Consider the following 23,404-nt stretch of genomic DNA (forward strand, 5'->3'; position numbering starts at 1 on the left):
AACTATATTCCTATTCAACAACTTTTAAATCTGAGGGAACCAGATGTTGTAACTCAAAAAACAATGCCTCTATATAATTCTACTCCTCCTGCTCCTCTTCCTCCTCATTCTTCCTTTTGCTTTCCTGATCCTTTTACATTTTTTTTTTGCCAAGGTTTGTATTCCAATTGGTTCTCTTCTTTAAGACAAGTTTTCCACTTCCTGAAAGAAAACTCTTATCTTTTACCGTTTCCTGAACACTACTAGCCGCGCTGGCCCCTTCCTGAATTTGGTTGACCCTTTCTTCCTCTGTAGAAAAGACTTAAAACAACCACCTGGTACTGTGAATAGATTTAGCCCCTTTTACATTTTTTTTCATTTTCTTATTGACCTTTACTGTTCATACACAACTAGAGTATTTTCCCTAGTCATCCCAATGCGCTAAACAAGGCCAAAATAGGGCTGCAGAGTTTAGTGTGCTGTCGGATCCCAGCCGTTGCATTACCGTCTTGTATGAAATGGGCTATTATTAAATCATAACTTGATTTATTTTTAGCAGAGCACGTTGAGTGAGCCCAGCAACTCTGTTCTGCGAGCCTAGATTGTGGGTTAAGGTGCTGGGTGAACCAAACAGTGCTTATCGCTTAGTTTAATGACTCAAATAAACCATTTTCTGGAATCACACAATACACTGAATATAAATTAACCAAATGAGTTTGATTCATCCATCAGACTACCCACAAAAGACTAATCAAGGTTTCCCCTGGCATGTTGTGTGAATGCAGGGGCATTGCCTTTACCTGACCTGGCCAGACCTTGGGAGAACGAAGCCTACAACCTTACTGGGGAATGTTTGATTCCTTGGCGGCGCCTCAGAAAGGCGCCTCCCTTCGCAGCCACCAGCTCGGCCCCAGCCTCAAACACAGCCAGTTCCCCCCTCCTCTCCAGCTCCTCCTCCGAAGGGGCGGTCTGCGCAGGCAGGGGAAATAGCCGGGCAGCACCGCTTGCTCGGTGTGCTCCTGCCCGGCCCCTATCAGCCCCTGGAAACCTTCCTTTTGCACCCTCCCACCTGCTCCTTCCGCCCAGTCCACCCGCCTATAAAGAGAGAGGTTGGAGCTGGCAAAAAGAGACGGTGAAGGAAGCGACCGAGTGCGCTTTACTGCTGCTGAAAGCGGGCATCGCGCTCTGAAGGCTCGGGTGAGACCGGCCGGACCTTGTTCTTTGGACGAGGAAACGGGCTTTTCCTGGACTAACGGGGGAGACCCATTTGCGGGGCCGCCCTGGAGGTGAGCGCGACACGGACGTCGTCGAGCGACATCGCGGACCTGAACAGTCAAGACGCACAGACGGTGTGCGAAGCGCTGGGTCGCTACGAAGAAACGCTTCGCGGCGCCGTTAAGGAGATCCACGTGGATATCCAGGTCTTTAAAAACGGCGTGGACCGACAGGTGGCCGAAGTGTTGCGCTTGGCCAATCCGCTGGCCAGCACCGTAGCCGAGCTCCAGCAAGAGAACCAGCAGTTGCGGACGCAGGTCGAGCATTTAGCTCAGCAGATGGAGATCCTCAGCCGGGCAGCCGGACTCTCGGACGTCTTGATTTCCAAGCCGGTATCCCCGACGGCGTCCGCGGCATCGCCGAAGCTGGGAAGCAGCAGCAGCAACAGCAGTCGCTTTGCTAGCCACGCTAGACTGTCCCTTTCCAGCAAGAGCCAGGTAACCGTGTGGCAGGAGCGGAAAAGCACCGTCTGTGAGACAGCTGCATGCAGAAATAACTTAATCATTGATCTCCTACCCCGCGTGGAAGGGATTCCCGGCGCGCTGTTGAGCCAGTCGGTTGCCCTCGGCCCTTCTGCCCCCGAGCTTGGTCAGATCTGTGGCTTTTCTCTTCCATCCCCCGACCTCCAGCGCCCCCTTCCCTCCTTTTTCCTCCCTGTTTACATGATGCCCTCCCTCGCGCGATTTAACTTCTGCATGCAGCTCCACCCAGAAGATCATAGATAGGAAGAAGTGGCTCTCGTACGCTCCGTCGGGGAACGTCTCGCGCTGCGCGAAGATGCCACGCCCCCGTCCCCCCCTTCCCTTTCCCCCCGAACCTGGATCTTTCAATATTAACCGAACTTCCCGGGCGGAGCAGTGGAAGTTTGCAGGACCAGGGTAGCCGTTTCTGCTATTGCATTGGTTCTCTTGGGAGCCTATTTGGTTCCATGCTGGGGCGGATGTTTGTATGTGTATGGAATCTATGTATGGGTGTTTTGTTGCGGACGGGGTTTGCGGGCAATTCGTTTTGCGCCCCCCCCATCGCGTTTTAAGGGGCGGGAACGCTCCCTGCGAGCGCGTTGATTTCTTGCGCATGACTGAAACTGCGCTAAGCTGGGATCTCGTTGCTGCTAGGCGGAGCGATCGTGGGATAGGAATTTAGGAAAATTAGAAGGGGCTGTTCCCCTGCTGTCGCCCAAGCAAAAAGAAGCCATCCTTCTTAAGCAGATTGTCTTTGAAATAAAGTAGGGTTTTATTTCAGGTCAGGCTTTCTTAATCACAGACTTGATTTCATCAGAAATTATCAAACTTTGAACACAAGTAAAGTGTGCTCTTAAGCGTGATCACAATATATCCACCTGGCTTGGAAAGTTTTTCAAGACATGATCCTTCCGTAAAAGAATTGGAACAAATCCTCTGTTGAAGGAGAGGCGTTTAGCCAGGAGAAGGGACAATAAGAAGTAATGGAATCTTTCTCTTCAACTCTTTGAAGAGCTTTCCTGTACTAAATGAACAGAATTTGCTTCATGTTTCAAAACCAGTGAGTTCATATTACAAGGAAGGGGTTTATATGAGGACTGTGCTAATCACAAACCTTTCGGCTTTCAATAAAATGTATTAGTCTGAAAAGATACCACTAGACTAGACTCCCTCTGAAATAAGGTGATCCTAAGTAGTATAATCTGTTTGAGAATAGAGCAGACTGCTTTGTTTCATGCTGCAGGTTTGGGGTTCAGTGTGTTGTAGGAATCCAGTAGGTTGTGTGAACTAGGCTATTAGGTTAAGGTGATTTATTTGTTTAGACCTAATATGCTTTATGAACATGCCAACTAGGATCATGTTTTATTAACCAGGTACATTGTATCAACTCAGCCATAATCTTGTAAGGTGATGATTCATTCACTAGAATCTTTTAAAGAAGAGCCCAGGTGCCAGGACAGAAAGTGTTTTCTTCTTTTTCTCCCACAATCCCCCTGGACGTCTCCATCTGACTGAAGCAGCTGCCTCCTTTTTCTGATTTAGCTGTTGCCCAGAGATATTTGAGGTACAGCAGTTGTGCCTATATCTGTCCAATGTAGAGTTGGCCTCTGTTGTACTTCACATAAGGGATTCCCTTTTCCATCTCAGTACGTGCTTCAGACAAGCTCCTTCTCTCAAATTTTCAGATTGGAAATCAGTTGTTTTTCCACGCCAAGTCAGTGAAACTCCCTGTGGCTGCTCTATTTGCCTAGTATGGTAAAATTGCTTTGTGTTCACCTTGGCTATTTTTGAGGCTTAATAATGTTCTTCAAAAGTACCAGTTTATGGTGTTGAGTGAAATTAGAGAATGGATTAATTTTGTAACTAAGTTCAATAGGTTATACAGAGGCAGTAAATTACCCCTAGATTATTTTATGATACTCTTCAAAGACAGTGGAAAACAAGAATGTGGCTTGTTGTACTCTTCATCCATGTAAAGAGGTTTAGAATGACAGAAGACCATCAGAAAGTCTTCCACTCAGAAATAAGCATAATTAGTCGCCATGCATTTGAGATAGCTTTGATGATTTGATTATGCACTATCAAGTTGTTTTCAACTCCAAGTTCCTACATAGACAGATTTTCTCCATGACAAACTGTCCTTAATCCAGTGGTTCTCAAACTTTTTAATGCCGCGACTCCCAACTGGTCGTAAGTCGAGGACTACTCAACCGGTCGTAAGTTGAGGACTACTCAACTGGTGCAGCACCGTTTGCAGAATGGGACTTTTGGCGGGCTCAGCAGGGCAGAGACCGCCTGGACAATTCCTATTGGCTTTTGAAAGCCAATAGAATTAGACTCTATTCAAGAGAGTCTATTCTATTGGCTTTCAAAAGCCAATAGAATAAAAGGGAGTAGCACAGCTAAGGAAAAGGGGGAAAAAAATGGCGGACTGCGTTGTTTGGCGACCCCCGTGAAATGGTTGTTCGACCCCAAATGGGGTCCCGACCCACAGGTTGAGAACCACTGCCTTAATCTATTCTTCTAGGTCTTCCAACAGTGCACCGATTGCACTGTTATTGAGTCCATCCACCTTACTGCTAGTCATCCTCTTCTCTTTCCTTCCACCCTTTCCTAGCATTAGAACCTTTTTTAGAGGTTAAGATCTTAGGTTTATGTGTCCAAAATAGGATAATTTGAGTCTGGTCATTTGTGCCTTGAGTGAGTACTTCAGGTTGATTTGTTTGATGATACGTTGGTTTGATTTGTTTGGTTGTCCATTGTATTCTCAGAAATCTTCTTCAGCATTAAACTTAAAAAGCATCAAATCATTTCCTATCCTGCTTCTTCAAAATCCAGCCAGAAGGCTTAAAACCAGGATAGGTAGTTTTTAGTAGTTTGGGAATCACCCTTAATATGCTTTGAATGGGCAAAGGCTATAATAGATTTTGTGGTATTGTAAAGTGGGAAGGGAAACAATTTTCTCTCCCTTCTTTCCCTGGTGACTAAGGTTCAGTTTCCTTTTAAAATAGGATAAGTCTATATAAGATTTTAGATACCCTTTTCCATGTGTTTTGTGAATTGCTCTACAGTTTCCAGAAAACAGTGAGAAGGTGCTTCTGGTGCCAAAAATAACATTCAGTCTTGTATCTTAGATTGTTTACCTCTACTTTAAGAGCTATTTGAAAGGAGCAAGGGACTTGCACCATTACGTCTCCCACATACTTTCAAAAATGAAAAATAGTGTCTGCTGGAGTGCTTTGTCCACACCTATCAGCCTGAGGGTAACTTACCACATACTGGACTGTATTTGTACAACACACCCAACCCAGTTTCTAAAGGAGCCCATTTGGGGGGTCTGAAATATATTTTTCAACCCTAAACTATCCCAAATATCTGCATTTGCACAAGACACTAAGCTACGAAAACATTTACCAAGATTATACATATATAAATGCAGCCATTAAGTTTTCTAATGGCTTGGTTAAGTACGCTATACTGTATAAACACAGCAAAGATGTCTCTTTGCATAGATCAGCCTTGCAAATAATTCTCTCAGTGAAATGCCAAGGGTTGAATTGGAGGTCATGATTATGATAGGAAAAAGACACTCTACATATGCTCCAAGTAATTTCTCTTTTTTTAAAATGTACTCCAGGACACAACATAATGTATATACTGTTCAGATCCTAATCTGATCTGGTGTTGCAGCTGCTGCCTCCTAAACTCATTGAAGACTGGTGGGATCTTGTGACTTTATGTTCTAAGCTTGAGCTGATGAAGAAGAGACTGGACAGCCATTTGTCTGAAATGGTATATAGGGTTTCCTGCCTGAGCAGGAGCTTGGACTAGATCAGGGGTAGACAACCTTGGCTCTTTTATGACTCGTGGACTTCAACTCCCAGAATTCCTGAGCCAGCCATGCTGGTTCAGGAATTCTGGGAGTTGAAGTCCACGAGTTATAAAAGAGCCAAGGTTGCCTACCTCTGGACTAGATGAACTCCAAGGTCCCTTCCAACTACATCATCATTATTATTATTATTATTAAATTAATATTATTGCAGATGTAATAATTGGAAAGAGCTTTGGACTTGAAACATAAACTATCAGTCATTTAGTTAGCCCGTAAATAGAAGAATGTGTATTGGTTTGGGACATGTGTCCTGCATCTATCATCTACTAAGGACATTTCTCAAAAAGGAAATTTTCAAACTTGATTGTACAGCACCTTTATCTTTACTTTAGGAATTACTAATTCTCTTTCTGGCAATATTCATATACCTACGCCCTTACTCTCACATTCAACATTCCCAAATAGCTGAAAATTGACTCCTGTGGCACATGGACCTTTGTAAAATCTTTATGAAGCCAAATATTACAGAAATTAGGTAGGGCAGACCTGTCTGTCTATGGAAATTCTCAGTCATCCATGGTTTTCCAAAAGGCGTTTTTCAAAAGGCAACTGGACTTTCTTTGTTTTTCCTTGAAGACATTTCGCTTCTCATGCAAGAAACTTCAGTTCTGGTTCTCTCAGAACTGAAGAAACTTCTTGGATGAGAAGCGAAATGTCTTCAAGGAAAAACAAAGAAAGTCCAGTTGCCTTTTGAAAAAGCACCTTTGAGACAGACCTATCATGCTGTTTCTTTTCAGGCTAAGTGAAGAAAATAAGAAATAATAAGAAAGAAAAATAAGAAAAATAAATTATAGGTATGAGATAAGAAAAGAAAACATAGCTAAAAGAAGTTTCACCAGACATTCCATGCATAGTAGAGAACGCTATCGGCCTTATTTGTACCTGTGCCACATATGCACCATTCTCTACCAAGTATGAGTGAGCTGGATTTAAACATCAGACTATAAGAATATATAGTAACAAGATTCCTGCTGTTGAGTCAACTCACAGGGCCTGTCTAAAAATTTCATCAGTAAGTCAGGATAACAACCACTGTTTGCCTCTATCGCATTTGACTATCCATAGTTATATTCTCTGGCAGCATTTATATACCATCTTTAACCAGATCAATTGACTACCTAGCAGCTGAGTTAGTTCATTAACCAGATTCAGAATGCTCTCTGGAGAATAAGTTCCAGGTAGCTGTCTTGCTAGTAATGGTGATTTCTTCCCCTTCTTTCCCTAAATAATGGTTTTGAAAACCTTCTCAACTAGTGGCCTGCATCCTATTTTGTGGTGGTTGAATTCTGAAGGTTAGTCATACCTTAGGTCCATGGTGGCGAACCTATGGCATGCGTGCCACAGGTGGGACGCAGAGCCCTCTCTGTGGGCATGTGCACCGTCGCCCCAGTCCTAGGTCTTTAGCTGGCTTTTATAAAACCTTTTTGCTTTAGGTCTCTGCCGCCGTGTACAAAAAAAAAGGTTCAATCAAGTTGGAATTGATTGATTGAACTTTTTAGTCCTACCCAGTCTGCTGTTACCACCGAAGCCATGCCCACTCAATGGGCCACGCCCACCCGGCATCCAATGATACATAAGTGGTCTTTGAGTTGCAATTTGGGCACTCGGTCTCTAAAAGGTTCGCCATCACTGCCTTAGGTTATCTCTGCTAATTTCTGCTCAGTGAAGCTGGTGTGTTTCACAAAGGAGGGAAAAGCTGCCATAGCCCAGTTTCAAGGGTTTTGACTCCCCCTCCCCATTTAACCTTTTTTATTTTATTTTCTTAATTTAGAAATGAGTTATGGGAACAGCCGGTGCACATTTCAGGAATGATCAGCAAAGTAATTTGGGGGATTTCCTAAATTTCTCTGTTTCTCTGGCCAAATACTGATTAGCACTTCCCTATAAACTCCTGGAGAAGCCCAATATGTACAAGTCAAGATGGATGTAACCAAATCATAGATAACCTGACCAGCTGGGGAAGGGCCACAGTTGGAGTATTAGCTGCAGTTGTGAAAATACCGTACAGTTATCACAACTATCACCTAGAAATGAAGTGCTGTTTCTTTTGCTTAAAGTTGGACTGCAAAAAAATCAAATAACCATGAAGGAGCCTCTAGAGATCTGGATTTTGGCAGCCCAGATCTGGTAGCTCCAGGATCTAGAACGAACATGTCAAACACAAGGCCCAGGGGCCGGATGTGGCCCATGAAGTGATTTCATGTGGCCCGCGAAGCCATCCTGGAAACAGTGAGGGAACGGTCCCCTCTGCCTTGGCCCTGGCCCATGCTGGCTGGGAGCCAATGTACAATTTTGTGGTGGCCATCTATGCTGAAATGCATTCAGTCTTAGTTCCACAAGGCCGTCTGGAAACAGCAAGGAACCAGACTCTGCCGCGTAGGCCCCACCCCTGGGTGCATGCTGGGGAGGTGTCACCCTTTGTGAGGAATGAAGAAATGCACCATCGCCTGGAAGTGGCCAGCAAATGGCCCTCGCCTACTTCACCTATCCGGCTTGATGGGCTCCGGGGGGAGGGACTTCGGCAGGCAGCGGGGCGCTCTCCTTACAGCACCAAGACACTGAACCAGGCGGCATGAATCCAAAAAGAAGCGTGATGCTGCCAGCCCCCAGCTGCCCGGTTTCGGCAGGCAGCAGGGTGCTCTCCTCACAGCGACGAGAGGCTGAGCTGGGCAGTGTGAATCCAAAAAGAAGGGTTGGGCTTGGTGCTGCAGTGCTCGAGGGCCAGGCTGGGCGTTTGACCTCTGCTGCTCAGGGCTCCAGGCAGTCCACATCACCATCCAGCCCCCCCCCACATGGCCTGAGAGGAACAGTGAGGCTTCTCCAGTGGACCATGCCTTGGCACTTGCCCTGGTCCCATTCCTTTCTGCCAGAGACCCTCAGATCTGTCCCACTCCTGCCCAGGCACCCACAGGCACCCTTGACGAGAATGATGTAGAGCTGGCCATGTCCACCCAGTAGGCCACACCCACTCCATCCACACTCACCCAGTAGGCCGCACCCACCCTGGCCACACCCACCCAGCCCCTCAAGGGCAACCGCAATGCTGATGTGGCCCTCAATGAAATTGAGTTTGACACCCCTCATCTAGAATGAGCTTCAGCCACAAGTTATTTGTTGACGTGCCAAGCTATCCATTACTAACTCACAAAAGCAATACCAGTATTGTTTGAAGTGTTAATAAAATTAAGGGAGCCAGGAGTGCCTAAAACTACTTCCAAGGATATTGTAAAAAAAGAAAAAGAGAAAAGAAAAACCCAACCCAACCTCTATCCAGGTAGTCACCAGGAGGCAAAATTATCTTCAGTGTGAATGTCCAAATGTGCTGCTCTCCTAGTTTATATGAATTCTAGGTTCATCATTTGACTATCCTGTGCTCAGAGGAATCTAAAGAGAATAAAACTGGATAACAACTGAGTGCATAGTGCTGGAAAATGGCAAGACTCATTTCTTTTATCAAACTCATAATTGTTAATTGAATTGATTTAACAATACTGTATTGATCTGAATTTTATTTTATTTTATTTTATTTTATTTAATTAAAATTACATTTTTAATTGTATTAAAATTAAAATACAATTTTAGAATATAGATTAAAGTGTGCTTTGTGCACAAAAAAGCAAGCTATAAACCGAAAAGTGAGCACTCAGAATTCCAATTATATCTCTTCTTTCCTTTAGAAACTGAGAGAAACAAATAAGAACCTCAAACAAATGAAATGGGCTATCCTTCTGTCCTCTTAGCCCTTGTTTTAGTACGATAGTTCTATTATATCAGAGTTGCCACAATTCATATGATCAATGGATGGCAGTAAAGTAATCCTGGAAACCATTGAGTCCTTGCTGCCATCTAGTAGTCATTCTGACTTTTGCAACCCAGATATATATATAATCTTATTTCTAAGTGTCGTTGGTATATAATTGCCATTATGTTAAGATATATTTGTTTGAATACAGAACAACTGTGTCTTTTTAATCAATGTTAATATTGAGCATATTGTATAAACCCAGCCACATGGTTGGCAGTGATCTGGACCACCAGGATAAGTGATGAAGTACCATTACTGATGCATTTTCCTTATGCTCTTAATTACCCAGAGCCTCCAACATCATGCCAATAAGTGGAATGGCTGTTCAGGTCTGTCCTTCTTCACAAAGTTGTCTCTCAAGGTTTCGTTTAGTCAACAGACTAAACTCTGGCTGAACAACCAGTCTAAAGTCTGACTTCCATTGTTTATCTCCTTGGCTAGGACGTTTTCCTCCTTTGTGCAGCCTCCAGCCAGAATCTGGTGTGGATTTCTTGAGCTCAAGCAGGGCAGCAATACACTTTCTCTATGCTGTATTGTTCAGGTGGCTGCGGCTTGGAACTATGGTAGGTGCCGTGACTATTTAGCAGTGATGTCATGCTAAGGAGCTAGGCCCCATTCCTGGCCTTGGGGAGAGGAGAGAGAACACTGGCAGCTGGAGCTCCCTTGAACTGCCATCAAGTGCAATAAACATCCTCTCCATTTCTATCAATGTGATTAATGGCTTTGCTGGGGAATAGTCCTGGTGTATGTTACGCCAAGTGGCACTGAAGGCTGACAGCTGCAATGGGATATGAAGTAAGGATTTTTGAGGGATACGTATTTTGTTCCTGTAAATCTATGATGGTCTCGTGAGTGATTCCCAAGTTGCTTGGAGCTTAACTCCAGCATTTTAATCTCACCATGATGTGTGATGATCCCTCACACTTGGAAACAGCTGGAGTTAGACTTTCTGCACAAGGAAGAAAAAGATCAGACTGGTTTGGATGCCTGTTCAGAACCAGCATATAACTTTAGGAGAGCTAATCATGTTCCCTTGGCTTATTTTGGCTCTAGACTAGTTATTATGATGTTCTAGGAATGTTGCCCTTGAGTGAAGTTTTATATTACTATTATGGGCCTCATAACAATTTCACTTGATGCTTTTAGGTGAAAAAGGGTGGATTCAGAGCTGACCTGGCCATCTGAGGTTTCCCTCAGTTTTGAGGGATTGTGACTAGAAAAGGATCCCACCATTAATGGCCTCTATAGTCCCTGAGTCTAGTTAGTAGAAGACATTAGAGCTCCTGTCATCTGCTACTTGCCATACAGTGGTCACCAATCCATTTCGCTGGCTTTGCTGCTTCAAATGTTCCTTTTACTTTATCTGGCTCTCAATAAGAAAAGCACTGAAGAGATGCTTGCTCCTTTAGAAGGAAGAATAATATGTAGCTATTACAACCATAATTGTTTCCCCTGTATCCTATACATTTCTGTATTTGGACATTGTTTTCTGAGCTGATATGAATACAGAAATGGACAACCTGGCTGTTGCTACAGAGAAAATGCTCTGCACATGCTTAGATCTACTGTAGTTGTTCCCTCAGTATCAGAAGCAAGTTTTAAAGCCAAACCCTAACTCCATTTATATATGATTTTGGAAATAATGTATCTTTTTGTAGTATGATACGAGTTTTTGGGCCAATAGCCTAAAGATCTGCAGGTCATTTCATGACCATTTGTTTCGGGCTGGAATTAAAAGAGAAAGAGGAATAAAGTGTTTAACTTTTGGATTTTTGCATATTTAAAATTAATTTTTAAAGATATAAAGAGTACTAGTTTGAAAATCAGATAATGGCTACATCTGCATAACCAAAGCTTGTAAGAGTGTGCTTTATCGAATAAACTATAACTGTCTTCGAAGGGCATTGCAGCAATAAGGTTAATAACAATTTGCACATGTGTTTTTCTCTGTTTATTATTTTTTTTATAGATAGCAAAAGCATTGCAGAGGTGTAGATAGGGAGGAAAATTTGTAGAGTTGTGGTTGCAAGCTATTCAGACATGAAAAGTCAGGTACTGTTACAGGCTTGTGGAATTAATTTTCTCATTTTCTGACAGGAACTCAATAAGGTAGTGCTTAATCAATTGAGCTCTTCCTGTATTTGTTCAATTGGAGATTGTAATCTATAAGAGCATTTGTTTTCAGTTGCTAACCCCTCCTCATAATAGAATTCCTCCGCAGGTGTTCAATTGCCCCCTCCTGTCCTGCCTTTTCAAATGGTTGTTCCATCATGCCTTTGGGACAAGGTTGCTGTGACTACTGCATTCTTCTACACATTGAATTGGTTCTTTGGTTTTTAATGTTCAGATCATCAGTTTATGTATAACTGTATTGCAATTATGGTTTTTAGTTTTGGTTTAGATTATGAAAATGATGATCTGTTTAGCTTCTCTATTAATCTTCTGTGCTTTAATCCAAGTTGTAGATTTTGGGATTGTACATTGCCCCAGGTTGAGAGGCTTTTAAGCCTTATAAACAGGGCTGTCTGTAAGAGGTTATTAAATTGTCATGATGCAGCTGTAACTATATGATCGAAGCCCCACCCCATTCTAATATGTATTACTGTATATTGAAAAGTGTGGGGCTTTGATTGCTTGGTCAAAGCAGCCATTTTGAGTTCTCTTATCTCTCCCAATAGATGATGCCCCTGCTTGTAAATTAAGAAATAAGCATGTCTGTTTCTTGGCTGGCTGGGTGGTTCAAAATGGCCTCTGCTTCAGAAATTTTGCTTTTCAGGACATAATTTGGTGTAGTGGTAAGTGTTGCCAGGCACAAAGAATCAGGATAATCCATTAGATTGCAGCATAGAAGATTTATTCAAACCCATACACAAAAAATTAGTTAACTAAAGTCCAATACTAAACTGGCGCATGATAAGGGTCAATGGAATTCAGGATAGTTTGTACTTGAACCACTTGTGGGAATCTAATGACTCTAAGCTAATGACATGCTTAACTCCACTTCCCCCTCCAGCTATTTCTGCTCTTCTCTCACAAATGTGAGAGATGAATGGATGGCAACAACACTTCATCCGGGCATTTTTAAATGCCACAACCTTTCATACTTATGAGTTTAAGCCAAGTTTAGCCAGTAATGCTGCTCTATAGCAAAGTAGGAGTCCAGCCTCCTTCAGTCCCTCTCCTCTAGGATGGGCAATGCTGGTTTGAGGATAGACTTGCATCCTTTTAGTCAGATGTTATTGAGGATAGTATAGAAGAATCTCACAGAGGTATTTTCAAACAGTGGATGAAATTCAATTAAAATTTACAACTGAAGAACTAAAGTAGTTGATTTACAGGAAAACAAATCAAATGTATGCTGGGGAACAGCTTTTATTCTTGGCCTCAGAAAAGATAGATTTAGATTTAATAACATTACTAGTACCTCATACATATTGTAGCTATCTTCCCTCCCCAATTTTTTTAAAAGAAATGTAGCTACAAAAACATAAGTACATGTTCTGGTGGGATGGCTTTAAGCCACTTACGTAGATCACATATTGCATTAATCCATAGGTTGTATAACCCATATTTTATTAAATAAAACACCCACTGTAAGCCATAAACCAGGGTATGTAAATCACAACTGGCTGGGTTCCCAGAATTGACTAAGCCATAATAAAGTTTGTTCTTTTAGCTTTGTGTATTTTGTGAGCACAGCCGCAAATTCTCTTTACTCTAAGCACTTCTCTTCCCTTTCAACAGTGCAATGCGCCCTCTTCCTTTTGGCAAACTTGGAAGCTGGGGGTTTCCAATCTGGAATAGCCATCTGCTCTCTGGTGTTTTCGATTCCCGCCCCCCCCCCCAAGTCAGTGCTTGTAACAGTGTGCATTATCTTCTTGCTTTTGCAGAGTTTGGACATTGAGGATGAAAAGAACTTTATGAGCAAAAGAACTCCTGATTCAGCCATAACCGAGAATGGGCATCAGTTGTCAGGAGGTAAGGAAAGGAAGTCCTTTTAGTGAGAACATAAATCTTTACCATTTCTGATGTGGTGAAAGTTAAACAGGCTTTTGGAGTGATGTTGCACAGGCTCTGGAAGTTTGATTCACTCTTTTTTTCCCTGCCTAGATTACAAGAAGAAAAATGTCCATTTAGGATAGGAATGAAATAAAAAGTGTCTTTTAAATCACTAAATATTTTAATGTTTACCACATTGAGCTTAAACCCAGGTGGATGGCCAGTGTTCTATTAACAACTTATAGTTCAAAGTGAAATGGTATTTCATGTTAAAAGAGAGGGTGGTTCTTTTAAATATGTGATTAAGATCATCATATGTAATACCCTATTTAGTATCGTATTTAGCAACTACCTCTGTTTAGTGGACATTTGCAAATATGATAGTAATAAAAAATATTTTCTGAACAATGTGCACATTTACAACCAAATTTAGTATGCTTGATAACAATGCATGCCAGAGTGAGAGTAAGGCTGGCATAGCTGAACAAGTAAGAACTTGGTCATTGGAATGGAGCTAGTTATTAAATGGGGAGTCGATATATAGGAATGATTTCCTAAATAAATATTGACCTATTTTTAAAACAAGGTATTTATTGAAAAGAGAGGTCCTTGGTGCTCTCTTGAGTTTGGTTGCTTTCTTGCAGACCGTTTTCTTGCAAACATCCAAGCTCAGAGAGCACTAAGGACCCCATTTCAACCCTGATCTACAAATATTCTCCTTTATTTATTGAAAAGATAAAACAGCATAAACAAAGTCATAAATGTCTTTTAAGCAAGTAAAAGAAAGCCTATAATGAAAGCATAGATTTTCTTGGTTCCATATCTAAACATATTCCAATAAACCTCAAAATAGAATAACTTTTTATAATAGAATAATAATTTTATTGTCACTTTAAATGTACATTAATCAGCATACTTTAAAAATTATGCATATATCCACATACATACACATATATGACCCAGAGAAACAACACAGTCTTGCAAATGGAACTTATGAGATTGTACAGATAAAAGTTGGAGATTGGTTTCTTGTTGTTTATATGCTTTAATAAGGCAATTACTTGGCCATTTGGACTGAGCTGTTACTTAACTCTGCTTAAAGGAATCTCATATTTGTGGCATTTGAACTTTCCTTAAAATATATTATTCTAAGAAAATTAGTATTTAGAAAGAAGAATTCCCTGGAAAATATAAGACAATGTAGAATTTTAATTAAAAAAAAATGATCCCAACATAGTTTTGCTCTTTTCCTCACTAGCCCTGGCTAGGCTCAGCCAAGAAATACTCTTCTCTTCACTTTTCAGATTCTCCTCTTGAGGCACATGCTCCAGCCATGTCTTCGCGGATGCCCCACCAGCCTGTTACCGCAGTAACCAGAATATCGGAAGCATTTTCAGGAGAAACTGTTGGATCGCCAGTTGTGCCAAACTCTTCCGGTGGGCAGCAGAGCGATGTTCATAATGAGGCTGTGTCTAAAACATTGATTCAGTCAGGTAAAATAGTGGATGACTTGAATAAAATATTTCCACTTGTGCAAGTCTAGCTATGCAAAGGTACCTATTAGTGCTATGCACCCTTTGAAAATGATGTGGAAGAAATGCTTTGAACTTCACAAAAATACAGTGCCTCTCCACTGTTCATTAAAGCCGTTCTCTTTTCTTCAAGTCCTAAGAAACTAATCATATGATAAGTCAGCTTTTAAAGTGGGAGCACTTTTATTCAGGATTCTGCAGAACCCCTGAAAAAAAGCTGTGCCTTCTTTAATGAATAGCAGAGAGATTCTCTACAAGACTCCAAATATGATGGAATTACTGGAAGTGGTCTTCATCAGTAACCCAGGAGTGTCTCATTGCATCCATTCCTGAAAGGACCATTTCTGGTGCAAGTTTTTACACACATCTTTTCAAAAAGATGTTAGAGCTAAACCTGTGGGGAAACGTTTGTTTCGAGTGACGCTTAATGGTATTAGCATTTTAATTGGGTGTGCATATTTTGGGTTTTAGTGGTGATAGCTTTCTTGTACATAAAAATTGGGCTGGTTCTTTTTTAAAAAAAATAAAAAACATCAGAGAAGTGCAGCTTTGTTCTGGGAAGTTTTCTCTCTCACTGAATGCATTCCCACAATATATTTAACTTGGTTACAAAGTTAAATCATTTTCTGGGTTTGCACACTCACATAGAATCTCATGTTAATCAAATGGGCTGTTGGGCAAATGCTAACTTGTTGGAATGTAGCCTTTTGATAGGAGGGACTAACCTGGTCTGATGGGTTAATGGTCTAATCTGGTTTTCTTCTTCTCTCTATTAAAAAAAAATACCATTTTTTACTCTTTGTTTTTTTTTTTAAAAAAAGATATAAAAGGTGCTAGCAGTTCGACCCTGAGCACTGCGAAGAACTGGAATGTGAGTTCAGTGAGGACAACAAATGCTTCCTTTACTTCAGGTTAGCAAATGGGTTTGCATATATTTTCCTATGTTGGAATAATAGTTTTCTGTACTATTGTACTATGGTATGGAAAAATTGACACAATAAATAGGTTTCCAAAGACCTCCACATTCAGGTTCCATGCATTTGCCCTCAAATATCTGAAATTTAAATGCATATTTCTTATTTATTGTTTTAATGCTTTATATGGTATTTTAATTATATGACTGTAGGCCACCAGTGAGATAGGCGGCACAGAGATTAATAATAAAATTAGAAAAAAATGCAAATGCTGTCTGACTGACATTTATATCAGGCAGATGTTTGGCTGAAGAACAGGCACCCCTCACTGAAAGATGAAGAACTTGGGAGACTAGAAACTGTGTGGAAACCAGATAGATTAATTAGAGGGGAAGCAGAGGTGTCCACAAGATCAGAGGATTTGAGGAAAATTATAAAAATAGTTCATGCTCTTCTGAAACAAGCTCTGTCCCTTTGATTTGTGCATTGTGTGATATCGCGATGCACAAACAAAAGGGGTGGAGTTTGTAGCGTGATAGCCCAATGCTGTTTTTGTCATCAAAATTAGCAAGTGGGTAGATTCTTTTGGTGCATGGTGAAGGCATGGGCTGCTCTTCATCATAACACTGGCATCTTGCTGATTTCAACACATAGTGCCTATAGTGTCATCAGCTGAATATGGAGCTTCTGCCTTAATGGTCCTCAGATGGGCTTTGATCCTAGACATGGATGTCTGCCACGGATTTCACAATGTCAAGACTGGATGCAACAGGGCAATTGAAGCCTTGCTTCTATTTATCAAACGTTGTGCGCATTGCATATTTGGAAAAAGAGATAGGGCTTCAATCTCCTGTCACTCCTACTATTTTGACATGATTAACTCCCTTTTGCCTTCTACACCCACTCCAACTCCAGATGCCACTGAGAGAGATGCCTCAATAGCCATTGTGAGAAATAATAGGACTCTGTATAATTCAAAAATTGATTAGGTGGACTGCTTCAGACCTTGTGAAAATGAGCACAGCACCCTTCTGTTATTCTTCAAAATAGGGTTGGGTTTTTTTAGGCTTCCATATATATTTGTAAAAAAACGTTGCTGCTGCTTTAAGGATTTTTTTTAGTGGGTCAATTTTTTTAGGCCCATCTTTTTTTCAAATTCAGGCTGGTATCTGGAAATGATGTGGCTACTTTAATTATTAGGGAGGATTAGTGCTTATCCAGAGTTCAAAGCACTGATTTGGAATCATTTTTAAGTCCTAAACATGCTGAACTAGAGAGTTTTTGATGTAGTCCAGCAGGGTCAAGTGTTTGGTGACCAATAAAAATCTGAATCTATTTTTTAGGAGATTTTGATGCATTTATACTTAATCTTGATAATATAAGCAAGCCTAAGAAAATTATCAGAGAACTTTATATCCTGATCCAGATTAAGATCAGTTTGCCTTTCCTGGGTTTGTAATCCAAAGGTGAAATCTATATAGTAAAGAATTCCTTTTGGATGACATTGATGATCATCAGCACCAGTGAATTGCAGATTCCAGCTTCTTCTCTGTTCAGAGCATGATTCCACCCACCCCCTCAAAAACAAATGCTGTAGGAGAATGATTTGGAAGAGAGCCAATTTCTTTATTTTTTTGTGCAGATAAATTTTCTTCGGGGACAAAATCCACATCGACTGTAAACTATGGAAGCCAATCTAGTGAAAGGTGAACATACTTGGATTTGCAAGTATCTGCTGTTTGGGTTTTATTGTAATAGGGGCACAGCATGGATATACTGTTGAGTGGAATAGACATTGGGTTTTTCTCCACTGCTTAACTGTGGAAAATTTGTACCACTATGAAATGTGTTGTTCCCGTTTCCTATTATGCCATATTATTCCCTTTGCTTGCACTGTTTTCAGTGATTGCAGTACTCTTGACTTCCCGCCAAGGTGATGAGCCTATAGATTTTACACATCTTGAAGATGTCCATGGATGGTGTTAAAGCATCGGTCTCCAACCTTTATGGTTTGGCGGCCCATCCGGGGCGGGAGCAGAGGGGAATCGGCCCACTGCTCGGGCAAGTTAAGCTGCCACATGCACATTGGCTTGCCGCTCAGGCAAGTTGAGCTGCGCATGTGCACGCCCGCCAGCCAGCTGGTAGTGGGCCATAGCCTGGGGGTTGGGACTTCTGTATTAAGGTAAGAAGGGAAACATTACTTCAATAGTAGTACAGCTAAGAACACTTAAGCCTGTCTCACTCTAAAGCAGGGGACAAAATAGTTGCAATGTTATGGGTATATAGCAGAAAAATATTAGTAGAAGACAGTAGTATGCACCAAGATGAAACTAATCTGACAACACAGGTGTGGTAACGTCACATGCAATGCCACTGTTCCATATTTGTTTCCCGGTGTCCAAGTTCATAAAGTTTGTATGATTACATCCTCGTGCCCATGTTGTCATTTGCCCTCTGTTTTTACTCCCTGAAAATGTTATGAGCCTAGAAATGTTCGTGCTGCGGTTATGGCCAGTGGGGAAAGGCTCATTGGTTTGGTTTGTTTAATCAGGTTTTATTAACTAAACTATATTTGGCTGGGTTCTCACATCATATTAAGCCATAAAGTAGGAACTGAGTTTAGCACAGTTTTTTTTTTAATTGGGAAAAATATAAATGGAAAGTCAGCATGTTATAGAACAGTGGTTCTCAACCTTTTTAATGCCGTGGTCCCCCCCAACCGGTCGTAAGTCGAGGACTACTCAACTGGTGCAGCACCGTTTGCAGAATGGGACTTGGCGGGCTCAGCAGGGCAGAGACAGCCTGGACAATTCCTATTGCCTTTTGAAAGGCAATAGAATTAGACTCTATTCAAGAGAGTCTATTCTATTGGCTTTCAAAAGCCAGTAGAATAAAAGGGAGTAGCACAGCTAAGGAAAAAGGAGAAAAAAATGGCGGACTGCGTTGTTTGGCAACCCCCGTGAAATGGTCGTTCGACCCCAAATGGGGTCCCGACCCACAGGTTGAGAACCACTGTTATAGAACAAAGCTCCACCCCCAAGCATAACCTTTATTTCCAAAAGTGCCTCGGCCCTGCATAGAAATAAATAGTAACAGAAAATAAAAATGATAGGAGCTGTAGCCTATTTAGGTGTAACTTCAACCTTTGGTAAGTGGTCATTGTTTTTTTTTTTTTTTTTACTATGCATATCTTCCCTGGCTGCTGTGTTTTGAGAGTGCCCATGTCATGGTCTTCAAATTTCAGATATGCCTACTGATCCAAATTGTGTCAAAAATATGTAGGGGACCTGATGTAGCATACTATATGAATCCAGCTATTGTATTTCATCCCTTTTGGAGAATCCAGTGGGTCATCCTTTGCAACTGTGTTCTTTTGAAGTGTATTTTCTCTCTTTTTTGGGGGGGGGGCAGTGTCACCACAAGCCAACAAACCCAGGCTTCAAAGTCCCACTCTTCACCTTCTTCAGTCCATCGACAAGTGGAAAAGCGAAGGGAACTGGTGAGATCTCAGACCCTGCCCCGGACCTCAGAAACTCAATCTAGAAGAGCACTCTTTGAGAAGTTCGAGCAGGATGCTGGAAAGTACGTTGGGTCCAGTTCAACTTTTAGAGAGTTGGTTCAGGAAAGGCCTGAAGGGGATCCAAAAACAGCTGAGGTCACAGTTTCTAGCCTAATGGTTTGCACTTGTTTGTCTGCAGCACAAGGCTATGCCAGAAGCTCTATTCTGGTAAAAACACAACAATTTAAGAAAAATGCATTGGCTAATCCTCAATATAGTATAGTTCCTACTTTAGTTTCAGCAGTTAACTAAGGCAGCATATTTAGCTGATGCAAAACAGCACAAATCATTGCAATGTTTTCTAACTAGCATGCAGGAAAGAAAGGTCTTAAAAATTTGTTTTACTTATGCCAATTCAGTGGAGGAGTTGAATAGGAGAGAAGGGATTTGAATGGGAAGGTAAAAGCTAATGTTCCTTCAGATTGCTGGTGTTCTTCATATACACAGGATGACAATATTCAAATGTGTTCTCTACCTCTGACAGTTCCTCTGTGATGAAATAGGAAAATTCTGGGTAAAGGTTAAAGGAGCTGTTTTTTTTCCATTCGAAGTACTACCTCTCTAGATAACAGTATCAATCTCTTCTCTTTGTGTCCCTCGTTTGTGCAGGGGGAAGAGTGTGGGCCGGACCAAACTCAAGAGATCTCAGAGTTTTGCTGTTGCCAGTGCCAGCAGCATCAAGCAAATCCTCTTGGACTGGTGCCGGTCCAAAACTATTGGCTACAAGGTAGGTAAGGAATTCTGTAATCCCTCACCGCTTCTTCACTGTTTCACTTTGTGAACCCATATGAAGTACCGTAATACAACTTCTGGTTCCTCACAGATACTTAGATTCAGGCTTCTCTACCCCAACTCTGTCAGATCCTTCTCCTGAATTACAGCACTTGCCTTCTTCTTCTGTTCTGCCACCCTACTCTTCCCCCACCCACCCCAGCACATAGATCTGCAGAACTTCTCTTCTAGCTGGAATGATGGGATGGCTTTCTGTGCACTGGTGCACTCCTTCTTCCCCGAAGCATTTGATTACAACACGTTGGATCCCACCAAGCGCAAGGAGAACTTTGAACTGGCATTCACAACAGCTGAGTAAGTAGGATACTTCCATCATAAGTTGCCTGCTGCAGATTGTGCTGCAGATTTGTATTAGTTGCACAGACCTCTTAACTTTCCTCGGTTAAGAAGGCTACACTTTTACATCCTTGTCTGATAATGAAAAAATATGAGGAAATTAATTTTGAGTAAAATTTCATAAGATGGTGGGTTGGAACTTATCCCCTTGAATGATAGTTTTCCTTCATTTTCCCAGTTCCCAATTTTTCGAAATTGCCTTTCTTTCTGAATCTGATGCCTTGCTTCCCTTTGTAGAAAAATGGCCAACTGTGACCGCTTGATTGAAGTGGAGGACATGATGCTGATGGGCCGCAAACCAGACCCCATGTGTGTCTTCACCTATGTGCAGTCTCTCTACAACCATCTTCGGCGCTTTGAATGAATCCAGAAAGGCCATGACTCTTAGAATGGGACTGCTCCACAACTACTTTTGTGCTAATGTTTGGTGCTGCTATACAGCTGCTTGCCATCCCTGCCGAGGGAAGTCCCAGGCTGCTGGACATAGCCACAAGCCAAAGAGAAAGAAAAAATAAAAACAGTCAAGATTCCTGGGCAGCTAGAGCTCTTGCTGAAAAAAGATAAAGGGCCAGCAGTTCCTTCCTTGTTCTCTCTAGGCAGCTGTGAATAGAGATTCTTGTTCCAAGAATTTTCTTTTTAACTGTATGTGCAAGCTGACTTGACCAAATTGACCTAGAAGGATAATTCAAGCATGATCTCCTCTCCTCCTCCCTGTCTTCCTTCCATAGATGTCGCTCAAAAGTCTATATGCTATGTCTATCATTTGTGGACAGCTATGCTATTGCCTTGTTTTATATCCCTTCTTTTTCCTGATTCCACTTCCTTATGCTCTGGAATTTCTGGGATAAATTAAGGCCTAGAGACAGATTCCAGTGTGGAAAGTTTGAAGGCTAATGTGCAAATTCTCTTGATCACAGGGGCTTCTTGAATACTTGTAGAACTCAGCCTGTTTCCAAAGGCTGCAGTATTGAAACCCGTTTTCCTTCAAACCAAAAGACTTGCTTATACATTTAAAAAAACACTCCTTGCAATAATGGAGTATATTAACATGCATGACCACAACTGACACTTCATCACAATTTGCTCAGCATTACTTTTCCCCAGTATGTGTTAATCTGTCACCTGAAAGCTGCACGCTGAATCCTGAATCGGACCCAGTCAGGCGATATTATCTGATACTGGAGCAGGCACTGGCAACCATGTGAAGGTTATCCGATTTAGCATTTAAGGAAAAGAAAGTCCACATGAAAGGTGCAGAGAAAGGCAACAAAGAAAGGGACAATGAGGCAGAAAGGCCATAAAGAAAGGTGCAGTGAGGAAATCTGTCTGGAGGAGAACTTCTGTATTATTTTTCCTAGTTGTGGGGAGGAACTTATTTTTTAAAAAACTATATTAAACTTGTTATAGGTGTACATTATGATGTAGTAGGAGCGGGCTCTGGGGGAGGCAGAAAAGAGGGGGTGCATAACCCTGAGTTCTGAGGTTGCTCGTTCTGCAACAGAGCAAGAATACTTACCCCAAATAGATATGGCGATGCACAAGGACTGTGTGGAGAGACTCTTGTGGACAGATAGTTGAAATTCTGCACAATACTTGCATACCTTAGTCTTCTGGTCTTGAAGGAATGAGGAGAATTTGCTCTTTATGATATACATCAGACTCCCAGGCGATGATTGCCAGAAAGGAAACTGATTACAGCAAGAGCACCATTGAGTTCAAAATATTTGAAGTAACTGGTGCCAGATACATCAGTCCTGGTGCATGCTGACATGAGAATTCTGGATGGTACCAGATTGGAAAGAGTCATCCTAGAAGCATTTGCTCTGGTAATGTGTGAGAATTGTGCTCAGTAAAATAAGGGAGAGGCTCCAGATCTTCCAAAAATTACATGGCTAAAATAGAGTCATGGTTCAGATTAGCCTGGGCCAGGAAAACTGTTTACATCCACCCATAGGAAGTTACATTGCACTTAAACCACACCATTAGAGAAACAGGCAGCTAAGGTGTAGCACACTTCTAATCTCAGTTTTAGGATTGCTTTTCACATCTTGAAGCTATTTTGAAAATGGTCTCAAGTATTATACAAGATTTTGCATGAAAGCAAGTTGCCTAGTACCAGTATCAGCTTCTTTGTATTGTATGACTGACCCAGCTGGCTACTCGCTAGGAAATAAATAATTAGTTTTGTACTCTGGGGAAATTAACTTTGCCTCAAACATCTTTTGGATTTGGGCTGAAACTTATCCAAACCCATCACTAATTAGACTAAGCTATTTACATAACATTTTAATTTCCTCTTGATCCAGTTAACTGTATTGTATGATGTGTGATATGAATCCCAGGGTCATGCAATTTTCTAAACACGAAAACCAGATGAACAAAACCCAATTGGATTCACATAGCCTCTTTTGCATGAAGAAACCAAATTGTGGGTTAGGTTGGTGGCTTGATTCACACAAAATGTAAGACAACAGCAGAAATCCAAGAACACAATAAACCACATTCTATCTAATATAGTTTCATATACCACGTTTGGTCATGTACACTTGTGTATGTTTGGAGCAGGGCAATTATGTCACAAGACTTTATTCAAATGAAGCAAATAGTACAAATCGGACATGATTGACAAATTATGGAATTTGTACCATTTGTATGATGTCAATGGCTTGTGATGTCATACTGACTTTTACAGGCATCTATGTAATCATAGCCATTTGGCTATCCTGAAGCAGCAGGAATAGGTGTATGTGTGTTTTGGAGTGAATTTGTGCTTTTTAGCTGTCTGGCCCACACAACTCTACCACTGCAGACCCCTATCAACTTCTTTCCAAGGTTTTTCCCTGCGGTCAATAGCTTGTTC

At 41.5% G+C, this 23,404-nt stretch overlaps 1 protein-coding gene across 1 annotated transcript; it reads left to right on the forward strand.

Moving 5' to 3' along the window:
• Positions 1–1,235: 1,235 nt before the first annotated feature.
• SMTNL2 (smoothelin like 2) lies at positions 1,236–23,060 on the forward strand (the record flags this gene model as incomplete). The annotated part of the gene is made up of 9 exons (XM_039346326.1): positions 1,236–1,691; positions 13,303–13,390; positions 14,716–14,904; positions 15,765–15,854; positions 17,500–17,563; positions 19,269–19,439; positions 20,026–20,143; positions 20,351–20,502; positions 20,782–23,060. Coding segments are annotated over 9 exons (1,455 nt in total), but the record flags the coding sequence as incomplete, so codon positions are not given.
• Positions 23,061–23,404: the final 344 nt, after the last annotated feature.

This window comes from Crotalus tigris, unplaced genomic scaffold (genome assembly GCF_016545835.1).
Source record: "Crotalus tigris isolate CLP2741 ecotype Arizona unplaced genomic scaffold, ASM1654583v1 scf7180000017987.690289119674:8195010, whole genome shotgun sequence".
Lineage (NCBI taxonomy): Eukaryota > Metazoa > Chordata > Lepidosauria > Squamata > Viperidae > Crotalus > Crotalus tigris.